The sequence below is a fragment of the Silurus meridionalis genome, chromosome 4, assembly GCF_014805685.1.
Source record: "Silurus meridionalis isolate SWU-2019-XX chromosome 4, ASM1480568v1, whole genome shotgun sequence".
NCBI lineage: Eukaryota > Metazoa > Chordata > Actinopteri > Siluriformes > Siluridae > Silurus > Silurus meridionalis.
Genome location: NC_060887.1, coordinates 7,759,993 through 7,776,864, shown reverse-complemented (window position 1 = coordinate 7,776,864; position 16,872 = coordinate 7,759,993). Strand labels below are relative to the sequence as shown.

General features: G+C 44.3%; 4 protein-coding genes across 8 annotated transcripts in view; 1 reads left to right on the top strand and 3 right to left on the bottom strand.

The window, feature by feature from the left end:
- Window positions 1-42: 42 nt before the first annotated feature.
- ndufa3 (NADH:ubiquinone oxidoreductase subunit A3) lies at window positions 43-2,118 on the bottom strand. Its single transcript, XM_046846657.1, has 4 exons — window positions 2,001-2,118; window positions 1,385-1,456; window positions 315-392; window positions 43-212 (listed from the first exon to the last, which is right to left on the bottom strand). The coding sequence occupies exons 1-4, from the start codon at window positions 2,008-2,010 to the stop codon at window positions 121-123; spliced, it is 252 nt and encodes an 83-aa protein (XP_046702613.1). The 5' UTR covers window positions 2,011-2,118; the 3' UTR covers window positions 43-120.
- tfpt (TCF3 (E2A) fusion partner) lies at window positions 1,479-4,314 on the top strand. 2 transcript variants are annotated; one of them, XM_046846643.1, is made up of 6 exons: window positions 1,479-1,711; window positions 3,396-3,608; window positions 3,693-3,763; window positions 3,834-3,903; window positions 3,975-4,100; window positions 4,173-4,314. In XM_046846643.1, the coding sequence occupies exons 2-6, from the start codon at window positions 3,396-3,398 to the stop codon at window positions 4,245-4,247; spliced, it is 555 nt and encodes a 184-aa protein (XP_046702599.1). In that variant the 5' UTR covers window positions 1,479-1,711; the 3' UTR covers window positions 4,248-4,314. The 2 variants fall into 2 exon arrangements, with proteins under 2 accessions (XP_046702599.1, XP_046702598.1); XM_046846642.1 differs by lacking the exon at window positions 1,479-1,711 and adding an exon at window positions 2,594-2,739.
- A 34-nt stretch (window positions 4,315-4,348) lies between these two features.
- On the bottom strand, window positions 4,349-5,706 carry mrpl51 (mitochondrial ribosomal protein L51). The gene is made up of 4 exons (XM_046846655.1): window positions 5,613-5,706; window positions 5,430-5,518; window positions 4,781-4,888; window positions 4,349-4,692 (listed from the first exon to the last, which is right to left on the bottom strand). Exons 2-4 carry the CDS (start codon window positions 5,512-5,514, stop codon window positions 4,496-4,498), a joined length of 390 nt encoding a protein of 129 aa, XP_046702611.1. The 5' UTR covers window positions 5,515-5,518; window positions 5,613-5,706; the 3' UTR covers window positions 4,349-4,495.
- Window positions 5,707-10,213: 4,507 nt separating this feature from the next.
- arnt (aryl hydrocarbon receptor nuclear translocator) overlaps window positions 10,214-16,872 on the bottom strand; it is a 7,521-nt gene continuing 862 nt past the window's right edge. Inside the window, exons 1-21 of one of the 4 annotated variants that reach the window (XM_046846598.1) lie at window positions 16,643-16,734; window positions 16,400-16,499; window positions 16,271-16,312; window positions 16,117-16,164; window positions 15,090-15,303; window positions 14,776-14,989; window positions 14,596-14,698; window positions 14,437-14,502; window positions 14,274-14,359; window positions 14,083-14,159; window positions 13,577-13,711; window positions 13,433-13,507; window positions 13,145-13,296; window positions 12,597-12,722; window positions 12,174-12,261; window positions 12,042-12,072; window positions 11,854-11,956; window positions 11,618-11,774; window positions 11,350-11,521; window positions 11,130-11,272; window positions 10,214-11,012 (exon numbers count right to left, since the gene is read on the bottom strand). In XM_046846598.1, coding sequence (XP_046702554.1) covers window positions 10,926-11,012; window positions 11,130-11,272; window positions 11,350-11,521; window positions 11,618-11,774; window positions 11,854-11,956; window positions 12,042-12,072; window positions 12,174-12,261; window positions 12,597-12,722; window positions 13,145-13,296; window positions 13,433-13,507; window positions 13,577-13,711; window positions 14,083-14,159; window positions 14,274-14,359; window positions 14,437-14,502; window positions 14,596-14,698; window positions 14,776-14,989; window positions 15,090-15,303; window positions 16,117-16,164; window positions 16,271-16,312; window positions 16,400-16,499; window positions 16,643-16,718 — 2,295 coding nt within the window. In that variant the 5' untranslated portion in view covers window positions 16,719-16,734 and the 3' untranslated portion in view covers window positions 10,214-10,925. Of the gene's footprint in view, window positions 11,013-11,129; window positions 11,273-11,349; window positions 11,522-11,617; window positions 11,775-11,853; window positions 11,957-12,041; window positions 12,073-12,173; window positions 12,262-12,596; window positions 12,723-13,144; window positions 13,297-13,432; window positions 13,508-13,576; window positions 13,712-14,082; window positions 14,160-14,273; window positions 14,360-14,436; window positions 14,503-14,595; window positions 14,699-14,775; window positions 14,990-15,089; window positions 15,304-16,116; window positions 16,165-16,270; window positions 16,313-16,399; window positions 16,500-16,642; window positions 16,735-16,872 lie in introns of those variants that run through there. The other 3 variants (XM_046846599.1, XM_046846600.1, XM_046846601.1) reach the window with 3 other exon arrangements.

Sequence of the window (16,872 nt, the reverse complement as noted above, 5' to 3'; positions counted from 1 at the left end):
GGTGTTTGTGTTGTTTTACACCAAAATAAAAGGAAATGAGGGTTAAATAAAGCACATTTATTTGAAGGAAAGAGAGAGATCTGTACAGGTTCTGGGCTGCAAACTGGTTTTTTTTTTTTTTTACATGTTTTTCAGCCAGTCCAGATTTCTGCCCTGAGGGTCACACGGGTGAGAGGGGATGTCGGGCATTTTTCCGTCATCTCGCACAGGAACTGAAAGAAAAACAGAAGAATAGTTGAACGGCGATGCAGAGAGCGGTAGTGTGTGTGGAGGAAACTGGCCAGCAGGTGGTGCTGTAACGGGGCGTCACTCACCTGGGTAGTTATACGGCGTAGCTTTGTTGAGCAGGACCGTGTACTTGGTGTAGGGGCTCACCAGGGGCAGGATCAGAGCTGCAAAACACATCACACACATTCAGAGATCTTTTTCTTTTTCCTTCGGGAATCTGGGTGTAAATGATTCTTTTGGGTTTCTGTTTTTCTGTTCCAACTTTTTGTTCAGCGAGATTGTGGGCACCGTGTGAATTTCTAAAACCCCGTCTCGTTTTTGTGTCTTGAGGATTCGCAAGATTTTCTGAGATCTACCGATTCACTGTAAAGACTCGTTCATATGAAACAAATCTTCTTGAATCGATTCGTTAGTCCAAATCACAATAAAGACTCGTTCGGAATGAACGAATCGCTTCGAGTCGACTTATTCTTTTAAGTCACTGTAAAGAGTCGTTTAAATTAAACAAATCCATTTGAGTCGATTCGTTATTCCGAATCACAGTAAAGACTTGTTTAGAGTGAACGAATCGTTTTGTGTCGACTTGTTCTTCCGAGTCACAGTAAAGACTCGTTTAGAGTGAACGAATTGTTTCGAGTCGACTTGTTTCGAGTCGACTTGTTTCGAGTCGACTTGTTTCGAGTCGACTTGTTTCGAGTCGACTTGTTTCGAGTCGACTTGTTTCGAGTCGACTTGTTTCGAGTCGACTTGTTTCGAGTCGACTTGTTCTTCCGAGTCACAGTAAAGACTCGTTTAGAGTGAACGAATCGCTTTGAGTCGACTTGTTCTTCCGAGTCACAGTAAAGACTCGTTCTAATTAAACGAATCGCTCTGAGTCGATTCGTTATTCCAAATCACAGTAAAGACTCGTTCTAATTAAACAAATCGCTCCGAGTCGATTCGTTATTCTGAGTCACAGTAAAGACTCGTTCGACATGAACGAATCACTTCGAGTCAACTTATTTTTTGTAGTCACTTAAAGACTCATTCAAATTACACAAATCCCTCCGAGTTGATTCGTTATTCCGAGTCGCGTTAAAGACTCGTTCGAAATAAAACCGGAATGAAAAAAAAGGACAAATATAATGAAAAGAGCTGCGTTTGTTGGGAAACTGACCCGCAATGCCGAGGCCACAGGCTGCCGTCACCACGGGCTCCTTGTTCCAGGCGTTTCTCAGGAACTTTCCGACTAAAACGACAAAAGAAAGAACAAATAGACAAACACGGGGCAGAGAATGCAGTGTAATTCATCTGTATGGACACATCCGACTTCCACAAGTGTATGCTAATTAGAGCGTTTTCTATCCAATCAGATTTCAGCCCTGGTGTGGAGCAGCTGTGGCTCCAGTGAAAGGAGACTCGTTGATTTTGGGTTTCTTGCTTTAGTATTAACCACACGGATTAAATGTTCACTTGATGCCTGATAATATCGACCTAATAACAGGTACCATGATGATAATTATTTACTTCACTTTTATGTGTGTATACTTTTTAATATATAAACAGCACATAGAAACACACTGTAACTCGGCATTAGTGAAAGTACACACCGCCTTCCAAGGTCACTTCCGACTCCAAAACCCCCTCATTGCGCCCCCACTGCGATTAACTGCACGGTTTTGACGCGTCCGACATTTGATTTCAATTTATTTTTTAACCTAAAACAGAATTATAACCTCTGCTACCACCAACAATCCCGAATTAAAGCCGACAACCCGCTAGGAAATACTTACTGGCCGCCATGTTGGATCGTGTAGTTCTGCCCTCAGCGCCTCATGGGAAATGTAGTTCCCGTGGGTCGCCGTGGCTCCTGATTGGACGAAGGGTAGTGACGCGTTGAAAAGCTTGCATTTTGAAAAGTCTTACAAAATACAAAAAAAAAAAAAAAAGTCTTACAAAATACTTCATAGATTTTAAGATGAATATTTTATTTATCTGTGAATTTTTGTGGTATTTTTGTTTTGTATTGTTTTCAATAAAAAAGAAGTAACAATTGTTTATTTAATAATCATTGTATTTATTTTTTTTATATCATTATATATATTTATACTCACGTGTATATTATCTAAATAAAAAAGATATTGTCCCACATTTAAACAGAATCTGAGATCCGTTTGGGGCGCACGTTTATGACGCAATTAAAACGCGACCTAATGTTTTCGTTGATTTTCCGTAAAAAAAAAATAAAAACAATGATTGTAATTTCTTTCTAATATAATATATACATATTTATATATATACACATATTTACACACATGTATATGTAAATATATATCATAAATATTTAGTATTAAACTGAGAATTTGAATGACGTTTCCGGGTCTGCATGGCTGTAAATCTGTGACGTCATTTAAACGCGCCGCGAGCCGTCTGTGCTGCTGGAGAAAAGCTGTTCATGATGATAAAATTGTGTGTATAAATTGTTTTTTTTCGGTGTTAAACCGCGGAGCGTGTAAGATCAGGGATCTCAGAGTGAGTATTGTGTTTCTTGGGTCCTTGTTTTGTGAACGTGTCAATAAAACGTGCTCACATTCAGAGCGATTGTTTTTTAAAAGCTGCTTATGACAGTTTATTGATATGAAATGGATTTTCCACGTGGGTTTATGATGCACAAAAGTGGTTTGAGAATCGGATCATTTTAGTGTCTCGGTTCTTTGAATCACGAATCACAAAATGAACGAATCTTTGATCAGAAATAACGTAAAATGTATTGATTAAAAATGTAATAAGCAGTGGCAATAATGAAAATATGACAATGCAGCTGGATGTCATATCATCATCATCATCATCGGTCACGTGACTGCCATAATTCTTATAACAATAACAAGATTCGGATAAAAAAAAAAAAAACGAATATTTTGCGTTGTGTACCGTTTATATGATTCGTGTGACAAAAACACGAACGACTCAGACTAGAAGAGTCGAGAAACAAACGACTCAATTCCGTTTTCGGTCCATAAAACCTGCAAAGATTTGGCGCTGCTTTGCTCATGCGCAAACGGCTCTTCGAGTCGACTCGTTCTTCAGAGTCACATTAAAGACTCGTTTCGAAATGAACGAATCGCTCTTTGAGACGACTCTGAGTCACATTAAACACGTGTCACGTGTGAGCTCCGTGTCTCCTGCAGATGATGGAGGATTTCTCCGGCCTGGCTTTGCCTCCTTTGTTCGGCGGTCACATCCTGGAAGCCGAACTGGAAGCCGCGGGCGTCGAGTTGTCCTCGGGAGCCACCGAGATCCTGGAGAGCGGCGGACCTCCTGAGGACGTCCACAAGGACACGAGGGACGTGGACAAGACGAAGTATCAAGCCCTGAGCGGGAGGGTGAAGGAGCTGGAACGAGTACGTGAGGCCGTTGTTTTTTTTTCTTTTTCTGACCGACGTGTTTGAACGACGTGTGATCTTTTTGTTGTCCCTTCATTCCAGGTGAACGAGAGGACGCTGGCGCGCCTTCACCGCGTCCAGAGGCTCACGCGCAGACTGAAGAAGGAGAGAAGGCACGGACGCGCTACAGATCATGCACTTATGGAATGTGGGATTGTGTGAAATAACGTTGGTGTGTTTCAGGTTCCTCATGAAGACCCTGGATGCCTACGGGGACGATTACAGGAACGCCGAGCTCGCCGTATCGCTCGAGGTGAGACGCAATTAACAATAGTAGCGCTCCGGGTCCTGAGAACGAAGTTGACCACGTCGGTATTTAAGCAGGACGAGCCCGAAGCCGCTTTGGACGCCGCCCACGGAGGAGACGAGGACGACGGATCGTCCCCTTCCGTCGTTAACCAATCGGCGTGCGGGGCGAAGAAAAGGCGGCACCGGGTCAAAGAGAGCCAGGTGAGTCCCAGGCGAGAGGGAAACGCCTCTCCACACGAACGCAAGCCTGATTTCTCGTCTTTTGCTCGGTAGGCAGAGCCAGAGCTGTGCGCCATCGGCGAGACGGCCTTCGCGGCGTTCCCGAGCCCGAACTCGCTCTCGCACTGAGCGCACGTCAACGGGGACGCCGGGAGACGCCTCGGGTTTCGAAAGGGGCGTGGCCAGAAGCCCTTTTATTCTTTTTTTTAAAAGAAAAAAAAAATGCAAACTTATTTATTATTGTTGTTTTATTATTTCAATTATTGTTTTTTTTTTTTTTAATAAACTGATCCGAATATCGTTTGTAACATCGTGTCGATTTTGTTGTACATCCTATAAATCACGCACAAACACACACACAAACAAACACACACACGCTATCGGTGTTTGCCGTAGCGGTTGAAGCGGCGGTAAAGGAAGCGCAGTCTCTTCTCCAGCGCCAGCTTGTCCTCCGTCATCATGCGCGCCCCCACCATCCGCTTCTTGCGCGTCAGCCGCTGGTACTCGTTGCCGCGGAAACCGCGCAGCCACACGGGCCCCCGGATCAGCTCTTTAGGGTGGGCTTTGAAATCGCCTGAAAATCAAAACACGAATGAGCCTGGGTTAACGAGACCTCAACGCTTTCGATTTGTCGCCGTGGTTACGAGGGTCACGAGGTTTACCGAGGACGCCGATGTTGTCGTAGACGCCGTACGCGCTCCTCTTCTCCGTCCACCGGTCCACCTGCTTCAGCGGCGGGACGGCGTGCATGCGCAGGCGTAAACACGCGCCTGAAAAAAAACACAGGGTTTAGAAAAATCAGGAGAGACGACGCAAGGACGCGCGACCCTCCGGGGAGACGGCGCTGGAAATACGATTTGTTTTTGCGTTTTATGTCGGGCTTCAAGACTTTCAAAACGTAACTGAGGTACGTAACACACCGTGAGTTTTGTGTGATGTTAACAGACAAACAAAAATACCCAGACGACTAGACAGACAGCAGACAGACAGACAGACGGATAAAATCCACAGACGGTCTGAGAAACAGAATGATAGAGAGAAGAAACCAGACAGACAGATAAAGACTCCCAGACACAAACAGAGACAGAAAAAGAAGACGACGAACAAGAGGAGGAGATGAAGAAAGGAAGGAGACTAAGGAGAAATAAGAAGTCGGGGGAGAAAGTGGAGAAGAAGAACAAGAAAGACAGAAGGAGGAAGAGAACGATGGAGTAAACGAAAGGAAAGAAGGTGGAAAAATACAGAAGAAGATGAGGAGGAGGAAGGAAAAGGAGAAGAAGTTTCTGAAGGAGAAGATAAAGAGGTCCAGACCTGTGTGTATGTGTTTGGTGCAGATCTGCATTGAGCTCCTCCATAGAGAAACTCCAGTGTTCACCAAACTCCTCAACACTGACATGTTCCTGTAACACACACACACACACACACACACATGAATTGTGTGTACAATGGAATAGACAGACACACACACACACACTCTCACCCTCTCTCTCTTACCGTACGTCCTTCTTCGTTCACCCGGTTGACACCAGCGCCAGAATGAAGCGCGTGCCCGGAAGTACCCCGTCGACCGTCAACATTCAAAATTCAAAATAAAAGTCGAGCCCGCGTTTTACCCTTTATAGCACTTTAGACTTTGATTTATCATTTATTTAAAAAATATATATATTTTATAATTTTTTTTGGAAGGGTGATATTTAACCCATACAATTTCCCCACTTTATTCCAGTCATGGCCATTTATTTATTTATTTATTTTATTTAATCAACCAACAGTAACAAATCTGATAATGAAGTTCAAAAACAAAGGAAAATAAATAATTCAGGGTAATTATCTTTTTTTTATGTTGTTGTTCGTTTAGTTTTTTTGTTTATATACTGTAAACTTTTGTTTAAGTACCCCGGCGTCCGTCAACATTCAAATTTCAAAATAAAAGTCGAGCCCACGTTTTCCTTTTTATAGCACTTTTATTTATAATTTTTTGGAAGGGTGATATTTAACCCATACAATTTCCCCACTTTATTCCAGTCATGGCCATTTATTTATTTATTTATTTTATTTAATCAACCAACAGTAACAAATCTGATAATGAAGTTCAAAAACAAAGGAAAATAAATAATTCAGGGTAATTATCTTTTTTTTATGTTGTTGTTCGTTTAGTTTTTTTGTTTATATACTGTAAACTTTTGTTTAAGTACCCCGGCGTCCGTCAACATTCAAATTTCAAAATAAAAGTCGAGCCCACGTTTTCCTTTTTATAGCACTTTTATTTATAATTTCTTTTTTTTGTTGTTGTTGTTTTAGAATTTTTTTGGAGGGTGATATTTAACCCATAAAATTTCCCCACTCTATTTTTTTATTTTTTTAATCAATCAACAGTAACAAATCTGATAATGAAGTTCAAAAACAAAAAAAAAAAAAGGAATTCAGGGTAATACATTTTTTTTTGTTTGTTTGTTTAGTTTTTTGTTTATGCTCCAACCATTACCTATCGGAAATCATCTTTCATTGAAATACCCGAGTCCTGAACGATTTTTCCAGTCGTTTCCTCGCGACGTCCGTCTTTTCTGGAAAATTCCGTCTTGAAAACGCAACCCGGATCGATTCCCTTCTCAGTTGTTGTGGAATAAAAGAAAAAAAAAAAAGGTTTCAAATCCATACTATATCCGAGCTCGTGCTACAGATGCGGTTTGCGAGCTCTGACTAGCGCGCTAGTCAAAGAAGACGTTCGGGTTTAATTCGAGGGGTTGAACAAAAACAAAAGATCCTATACAACATTTAGGAATTGCAACCAGTTTAATACAGAGTTACTCCATTCCAGGGTCTCAAAAGTAATCGGACAAACTCACATTACCGTAAATACAATTTTTAATACTGAATTCTTGAACCCATGGACGTCGGCGGACGCCGAGTTTCCTCCTTTTGCGATGCTTTTCCAGTCCTTCGCTGCCTGTTTGGGGGTCTTTCTGCATTAAACTTAGTCTTGAGCAAGTAAAATGGGGGATGTGGTGTCCTTTGGATCATGAGCTCTTCCAAGCCTTCTCTCCACACTTTCTTTTTCCTCCCCATGTTTCATGTGCCCCCATAACAGAACGTTCCGGAATCTCCTGAAGATGGTGAGAAGGAGCAGGAGAAGAGCAGAAGGAAGAAGAAAAAGAGGACGAAGACAAAGAAGACAAACAACTAGAAGTGAAAGACGACAAAAGACGACGCAGAAGACGATGAAGGAGGAGGAGAACCGTATCGTCTCAATCTCAGGTTTCCTAATCGTCTTCCATGACGAAGCTCTCGGATTCTCCGAGACGTTCATTCCTCCTCTTCCTCCTGGTAGATGGAAATGGAGACGGCACTGTAGGGGTCGAGGACGATTTGGGAGCAGCGCACTATGCTGATGAGCAGGAACACGCAGAGCACGGAGAAGAAGAAAAGAGCGAAGCCCAGATCCACGTCCACGTCCAGGCGAGACTGGGCAAGAGGGACGTCCATGTCTGTTCCATTCGTCAGCTACGGAAAGAAAAACCAGATGTCTACAAAACCTCGTTTCTTTCAACCAAACACTAGATTCTGCTCAATAAACTCGAAAGACAAGAATCCGCATCCGTTCGCTCGTCTCCAGGACTTACTGTCCAGAATCAAGCTCGAAAAAAAACGTCCTCAATCTTCAACGAGCGTCCAACAGTACAGAGAAGAATAAAAAGGGGGCAAGGTGAAGACAAAGCAAAAGGAGGAGACAAAGATGACGAACAACAAGACGACAAAGAAGCAGGAGGACAAACAAGGAGGGAAAGAAGATGAAGTAGAAGACGACGAACAACAAAAAAGAAGGGGGAGGAGAGGAAGAAGGGAAAGCAGAAGAAAAAGAAGATGCCTAACAACAAGAGGACAAAGAAGGAGAGAAAGAAGATGAACAAGTAGACAAAACAAAAGAAGAGGAAAAAGAAGAACAAGTAGAAGACAAAGAAGCAGGAGGAGGACAAAAGAAGGGAAAGGAAAGGAAGAAGACAAAGCAGAAGAAAAGCAAGAAGGAAAAGATGGAGACACTGAACAACCAAAGGACAAAGAAGGAAAAGGAGGGAAAGAAGAACAAGAAGACAGAGCGAAAGAAAAAAGAAGAGGACGAAGAAGAAGAAAGGAAAGGAGAAAATGAAGACGAACAAGACGACAGAGGAGAGGAAGAAGAGGAGAAACGTAGGACGCCAGTCGGTCCTACGGGCCGAGTTCCTCCAAGTTCTTCCCTCCGGTCTTTTTTCACATCTTTTCATGTCTCAAAACCCAACATACCTCTGTCGCACGAAGGTCCGTGGAGACACTACGGAGTCTCTTACATGATGCGTCTCCGGTCCTCGATTTGTTCGAGAAGACCATCTCACGTTCCGTGGTGTCTCTCTGTAAATAATTGATCTCTATTCGAATTGCTAAATTCCTGATTGATCATTAGGTAAAGATAAAATCCTTCTGGATGCCGAAAAGGGAACCGACCCTTCGAGATCTGGATCTCCTTTGGCTACTTCTATTACTTACACTGAAAGTTTTAGTGTCTCGTCTCGCTCTCGCTCTCTCACACACACACACACACACACACACACACACACAGCAACCGTGTCCCTAATTAATACTTAAAAAGTGGCGTTTGGTAACAATCAGGTGTTTTTCCCCAACCAGATTGTGAGCCAGATGTATTTGGGTCGATTCGAGGAGGACACCATTGAAGGTATGGGGGGTCTCGAAAGATCCGATTCGCCACTGGAGGATCCGTGAAATTTAGCGATTCAAGCCGATCTTCGTCGCCCATACGGACGTGGATCCTGCACGTAAACGTCGGAACGTTTTCGACACCTCTCTTATTCCTCCTTAGCTACAGGTGTCTCCAAAAGTTTGTGAACACCCCGGCATAGGCTCTCTGCTCTTCTGGAAAGATGTTCCCCTAGATTTGGTCGTCGAGTTCGAAACATTCGTCTCTGAAAGTTCATTCATCCGAAATACGGGAACTGAGCACGCAAACAGCAAACTTTTTTTCGCAATAAATTTAATACAAAAAAGGCAAAAAAAAAAAAATCTCTCAGAAATTTACATATACATAGATTTTTCCTTTCTTCTTTTTTTTCCTTTAACAAGTCTGTCGTCATAGAAACTGCAGTGACGATTGAAAAACGAACAAAAACACAAGAACCCGGCGCCGTCGCCTCTCGCCCCACCCGCTAATCTGCATATGCAAATCAGACCATAAGTGAGGCATGTACAATGTGACCCATTTGTTAATAAAAAAAAAAAAAAAACACTACACAAAACAAAAACTAAATCGTAAAACATGGGACTCTTTGGATCGAAAAAATACATGCACATGGCTTTATCGGAACAATTCGATTTCGAGTGTCGCGGATTCGACTGTACACAAGTATATCTGGTAAAGAATAATATAATTTATTAAAAAAAAAAAATCTAATATTCAGAATTTTTCACATTGCAGTTAAAATCGGGACGTGTGGACTTTATTTTATATATACATTTAAAAATAGGAACAGAATCCGAAATTCGTGATTCGATACCGTACACGATTATCGGTTTTTATTCAGTTTAAAATTGCCCCCAGAACTCGATTCCAATGCAATTCCATTTTTTTCTTAAATATAAAAAAAAAAAATCATGTAGCCTGCCGTGGACACAATGTCTTCAATCTAAGAAAATCAAAAGTATTAAAAAGGCACGTGTAGCTAACGTGTGTGGAAGCTCGTTTCCGGCACATAAATTGAAAAAAAAAAAAAAAAAAAAATTACGAATTTCTTTCGCTTTTATTTCTCGCAAATTTACGACTTTTATTTATTACCATAACTGAAATTTGCGAGAAAAAAAAGGCTCATTTTATTTATTTATTTTTTTTAACATGAGGGAAACGGGCTTCCGTAAAAAAAAAAAAAAAAAAAAAGAAAAAAAGAAAGAAAAAAAATAGGCAAACTCACCCGAGGAGATTCGGGAACGGGAGCGTTAAATAAATAAATATTGGCGTTGGCGGCTCTGGATTCGCCGCGGGCCGAATTCGTTTCCCTGTTCCGAGTGAATGGAAGTCCAAAGAATTAAAAAAAAAAAAAATTCATACAAAATTCCAGGATCGTGCGCCTTTATTTACAAATCGAGACACGTTTGGATCGACGTCGCGATGATGCGTACGAGATGAATACATTCGCATTGCTTTCGGAGAAATTATTCTTCTCAGGATCGAATGTACATCATCGTCGTCGTCGTCATCAACATCGCAATACTCGGGTGTTAAAATATCGCAGAAGGATAATACCTCACAGGAGGCGGCGCCCTCTACAGGTAGCGTTTCAGGCAGTGCAATTGAAGCGAGTCCCGTAAGAAAGGCAGGATAAGGGCCGCCCCCTTTTTACAAAAATACATCTACATATATACTTTTTAATCGATTTATTACATTGATAATATCGTCAAATATTGCTACCGATTATATAAAAACAGAACGACGTGGACATTCCTCGTGTTCGGGATAAAACCTCTCCAAGTGCATTTGTGTGTGTGTGTGTGTGTGTGTGTGTGTGTGCGTGGTTCTGGGGGCGTGGCGGGACGAAACCGAACTCAGTGTGTCGGACTGATTGTGCTCACTCAGTGCACTTGTGCGTGGTTATCAGAACACAGCCGCTTCCTCCGCAGAGGAAAAAGTCTACTCCATATTACCCCCCCAAAAAAAACAACACTCTCGGCAAAATCTCCCCTCGTTCTGTTTCTTGACAAACTGGAAAAGAAGAGAAGGAGAGAACAAAAGAAGAAGAAGAAAAAAAAAAAGAGGACGATGGAGGATCACTCGGGGAACGGAGGGAACATGGGCATCTCGGTGAAGTCTTCGTTGCTGAAGTTTGCAGACGAATCCAACATGGACAGAACATCCTGCAAGGGGAGGGAAAGAAAGGATTACAAGAGGCAGGGCTAAACGTTGCCATGGTGATATCTTTCTAGGCTAAGAATTCACCCTACATACGTATTTTCTGTACTTGCGATACTTACTGTAAACATCTCTGGTTGGTTGTTCTGGATATGAGGATGAGATTCCGCTGCGTTTTGTGTGTGGGGTTGATTTGGCCACTGCTGCCACGCTGTTGCCTCCGCTGGTCTGGAGGAGAACTGCGGCCCTGACTGGTTTACGTCACCTGGGGGTGAGAAAGAACGTGAGACAGCGTGGCCAAATTTGAGAAAGACACACAAAGGTCGTGATCTGAGAGCTCACCGTATCCGTTGGTGGCTTGGTGTCCGCGAGGGTTCATCTGTGAGTAATTCGCCGAGTTGGCCGCCATGTTGGATGAAGCGCCGCCCATTTGTACAAAAGAGGAGGAAGCCGAGGAGGATGGGGCGGAGCTAAAATTCTGCATGGGAAATTGGGGTGACTGCGTCTTTGCCGCCTGTTGGTCACACATACATACACACACAAAGACTTTTGTGTTATGACACTGATGATGATGATGATGATGATGATGATGATGATGATGAAGAATGACCTGTGCATTGAATGGAGGACGTGATTGAGCCCAGGCAGCAGGAGGCACAGGGTTCGCGCTCTGGCTCTGAACCGGGCTACTGTTGTTCACCGGGAGACCAGAGGGGGCGCTCTGGCGCGACATGTGGGATAACATCTGGGTTGCCAAAGGAGCTTGCCTGGAAATCACACACACAGTCATCCCTAATCTAATCACACACTTCCAACCTATTCTGAATGTGTGTGTGTGTGTGGTACCTGAACGCCTCAGTGGCACGCGAATTAGCGTTGAATGGGGCAGAAGAGGGATAAACCTGCTGTCCACTAGGGGGTGCATTGGAGTTTAAAACCTTAGAATGATCTGAAAAATATTTTAGGTGAAAAAATTATTAGTAATAAGATGTGCATGTGTGTGCATGCTTGTGTGTGTGTGTGTGTGGTCTTACTAGGATCTGGTCCTACTGACTGCACTTGAACCTGGGGGATGGAAAGAGAGCAAGAGGGCATCAATATTTTTATCCATCCATCCATCCACCACATTTCCAATCATTCATTCTTTCCATCCCATCCTCTTTTACCTGAGGAAGAGCCACCTGTCCGGCCTCATAGATCTCCTCTCGTCCTCCTCCTCCCTCCATCTCGGCCTGCTGCTGCTGCTGGAGCTGCCTGCAATCAGAACAGAGACATACAGAGGAGATACAGTCAGAGGAGGCACAACCTTTCAGAGACGTTCGCCCTCCACCGACAGCCAACAAACCCGTCACCCGGCAAACAGCATCCCGTTACCCCCGGATACCAACTCTGGTAACCATGGACACCCACATCTACCTGGTGCAGTCATGCTGATTAGAGCTACGCAACACAGAGAGAGACAGAGAGAAAAAGAGAGCGAGCGTTTGGTCTGTGAGACAGAGGAAGGGAGGACAGAGGTACAAAAAGAAGGACCGATGTAGAGGGCAGTCCTTTTTGGAAGGAGGGGGGGTTGGGGTTATCCGTCTCACCTGGAGTGTTTTATCTGCACTGGGCTGGAAGCTGGGGGGCAGCTGGGGCTGTTCTGCCCCATAGAGGGGGGTAATGCCCCCCTGGGGGAGGACAGAGGGGAGAGAGCATCCTGATTCGGAGCTTTACTGTCAAAAAGGGATGGAGGGATTAGGGGAGACCCAAAGGTGAGTGTGGATTTACACCGATTTGCATCTTTTTTTTTCTTTTCATACTCACACGCACACACACAAATTCCCACCAAACCATGTACTGTGACGCAGATCCTACCAATCCGATCAAAGTGTCTGATCTTTATCTGTCCATCCAATATCTAGCCACCGATCTATGGTTCTCTATCTATGAACTTATCTGTGCAACCGTCTTTCCGCAATCGGTCCGTGCGTCCTTCCTACTTATTTTTTGGTGAGCCAGCCAGGAGCTCCGAAGTCCAAAACCTGACCTGGGACCAACAACCCTTCGGGCTGCAGGGCCCGGCATCTAATAAAATGCAAGCCTTCCTGGAACACATTGCAGGCATTATATTTGTAAAGTGTTGTAAATTGCTCACTTGACGTTAGTGTTGGTGCAGATGATGTACTCAATCTCGTCCGAGTACGGATTCTGGAAGGTGAAGGAGCTCGTGCGCATCAGGATCCACTCACCCGACTTGGTGCAGAACCGAAACATCACGGACAGGACCTGACCACGGAGCTTTACCACCTGGATCAAAAGTCAAAGATCTCACACACTTCCACCAAAAAATGAAAAGATATTGCTTCCCTATCTTAAATTATTCAATTAGAATGATGCCACATGGTACGAATAAAACCTTCAACTTCAACACATGTACACACACCTGCTGAAGGCTGTCCCTCAGGAGGCCCTGGTCTTCAGGATGAGCCAGCTCTAGGAAGTTCTTTCCCAGAAGTTCCTAACCACCAAAAGATAATTAGCCGTGTTCGACAAACTTTCATCACATGGCCGCTCATTCGAGACCTACCTGAGGCTGGTAGCCCACCGTCGCTACGCAGCGATGGTCCACGAAGGTGAAGGCTCCCTGACAGTTGTGCCGCGAGATGAACTCAACCGGCACGCTGATGCTGCCAGCGCTGCTGTCGTTGGGACAACACGTCACCTAGACGAGAGACGCACGTCAAGACTTGAAGGAGGTGTGAAATTAAGGGTGTACTTAAGACTTACGGTTTAGACATCACATTGTCCTTGATTGTGCAAACAATAAATAATTCCAAAGAAAGCCACAGCACTGTTTTGCGTCTCTGAGTAACATGCTTTTTAGTTCCTGATTGAATCATTCGTTTGAATGATTTGGTTCAAATTTATGGCAGCTGTCCTTGGTCCTTAAGATACCACAACAATAATCTAAGCAAAATCTCGTGGAATTATCGAACTTATGAATCCTTTTTTTGTCAATATCTCACACCCCTACATGGAATCTCAAACGACACACACACACACACACACACACACACACACACACACACACACCTGCAGCCTTCCGATGGCCACTAGACAGCAGCGGTTGCCCTGTCCACTTTCACACTCGTCTTCCGACAGAGAAACGCCTGAACAAGAAAAAAAAAATTTTAATAAATAAAATGCGGAGCCATGAGCACTAGGACCCTGGGGATCGGTCTATTCTGGACGAGGAAGTTTGTGCAGACAAAACAATGCGTTACCTGCGGGAGGCCAGGATCGGATGTATCCGGTGCAATGCACCACCACAAACTGAGGCTCCCCCTCTTTCCCCGGACCCAGCCCGCTCCTGACACACACGGAAAACCGAGTGTCAGAATATACATGAAAAAGCAAAAAAAAATAAGAAAAAAGAAATGCAGTTACCTGTTTCTGCTCTTTAGAGCGCCAAGTCTGTTCATGGACATGGGCTCCATGGGACAGTTTCCACACCTGAGACAAAAAAATCAATTCAATTGCACATCGTGTACATAACAAATAAATAAATAAATAAATAAAGCGGCGCAGAAAAATGCGGATCCTCACCTCATCCTGCAGATAAAGGAGCGGCGCGCCCCCATGCTCATTCTCACCGTCGACTGGCTTCCCTCCTTCTTCACCGTGCCCGTCTTCAGGTCCAGCATGCGGCCTGAGACAGAAAGAAAGTGAGAGGGGGGTGTGTGTGTGTGGGGGGGGTGTATACAGCAAGCAGAAGAAAGCTCTCACCGCTGTTGTTGTTCTCAGTGGTGGACAGCTGCTCTCTCAGCTTTTCCTTGTCGTCGGGGTGAAGCTGGTCGTACAGAGACGAGCCGAGCCAATCGGACTGGCTCTGGTTCAGCACCGGAGTCACCGAGTCCGATACGTACGCCACGCGCCCGCTCTCGCACAACACCACGAACAGGAAGCCGTCCGCCGCCTCCAGAATCAGATGCTTCAACTCCTGCGGGCGAGAAAATAAAAACTCGGATACAAGTTTTGCGGACATTTGTCTTCAATGTACTGCATATACATATACGTGGGTGTGTGTGCGTGTGTAAGACCTGGTCGGTAAGGAAGGACGGCTTGTACGTGCCGTCCGTGCTCGTGTTCCCGCTGCCTTTCAGGGTCTTCATGTGAGACACCGCCATGCGCAGGATGGTAAGCTTGTCTGGTTTCCGTGCCAACGCGCTGCACGTGGGCACCATCTCCGACAGCTCCGTGATGTAGGCGGTCATCTTGTTGCGTCTGCGCCGCTCGATCTCGCTGTGGTTCTCCCTGTGCGGATCGGAGGGTCGCCGAGGATGGAGATGCGAAATGAGAAAGGAAAGAATGTAACAACAGGATAAAAAAATAAAAAAATAAATTAAAAAAATTAAAAAAAAACAAGGAAGGAAAAAAAAAAAAAAAAAAAGAGCAAGAGATTACACCGAAAAAGAAAGAAGTGAGAGCAAAGTAAATAAAGGAAAGACGAGTGCAGGGAGTTTTCATTGAGGGGATGCGCTGATCTTAAAAAGAGCTGAGAGAGGAGTGTGAAAATGAGAAGTGAGGAGGGAAAGATCACTCCAAAGAGCCTGAGAAGCAGAAACAGAGAGGAATAGATTGATAGACAGACAGACAGACAGAGGGAAGGAGGGAAGAGAGACAAAGTGCACAGGGAAAAAAAGGCTTCAAAAAATGTAACATGCACTTTCAAGTGGAATTGCTACTCAAGAAACGGGCAGAGACACGGGCAGAGACACGGGCAGAGACACGGGCAGAGACACGGGCAGACACACGGGCAGAAATGACAGACAGATGAGTCTGAGGCAAGAGAAAAACAGACAAGCAGACAGACAGGCTGAGACGACAGACAAGTAGACAATGAGTTTAAATGGCAGGTCTGGAAAATGAGCCAAAATGACAGACAGACAGAGAGGCAGACAGACAGAGAGACAGACAGACAGTGCTAGACAGTCGGCCTGAATGAGAGAGTTTGCCTGGACACCACAGGGAGGGGGAAGTAAACGATCCCAAAGGAACAGCAAGACAACCAGACATCATTCTCTCTATTTCTCTCCCTCCGTCTCCCCCTTGGCCAACCTCGAGTACCTGGCGAATCGCTCCTTGTCGTTCGAGTTGCCCGAGTCGTCGTCGCATCTTAACAGGGAAAAAAAAAAAACAAACAACAGATGCAGAGACGCAGAACTCACAAACACACACACACACACACACTGGTATAAACGTGAACGAGACGTGTGCTCACCTGAACAGCTTCCCTCCTTCGTCATCGTCATCAAAGTCTGAGCTGAAGGTGGAGGGAAGAAAAAGTGGGAAAAACGATCAGCGACTAATTCCTTCGTTACAGAGTATATCAAGCGGAGATCGCACTCACGTGGCGGCTCGTTTGTTGCTGCCCTTCGGCACCACGGCTCCGACGTCGGCGTGAGACCCGGCTGCCACCGCCATCCCCAACGGAGACACGTCGGCCATGTCTGACAAAACAAATCCTTCAGTTTATTTAATCAATCTAAATTAATTAACTGCCTCAATTTAAAAAAAACGACAAGCGAATTATAACTTTCGAAAACTGTACCAAAACTGAACCGAACCGTGACTTAAAAACCGAGGTACGTACCGAACCGTGAATGTTGTGTATCGTTATATAAATTCGATATTACGTCCACACCGAATTCTCGCGATATTTCCAACATCCGGGACACTATCCATATTATAACTCAATACCTGTGGTGAATGTATATATAAACTATTAAAATATTATTTTAACACTTTAATAAAAATAATTACGAAATCAACTTGACACGTCCCGCTTCATAAACATATAAATAATAAAGAATATGCTAATTT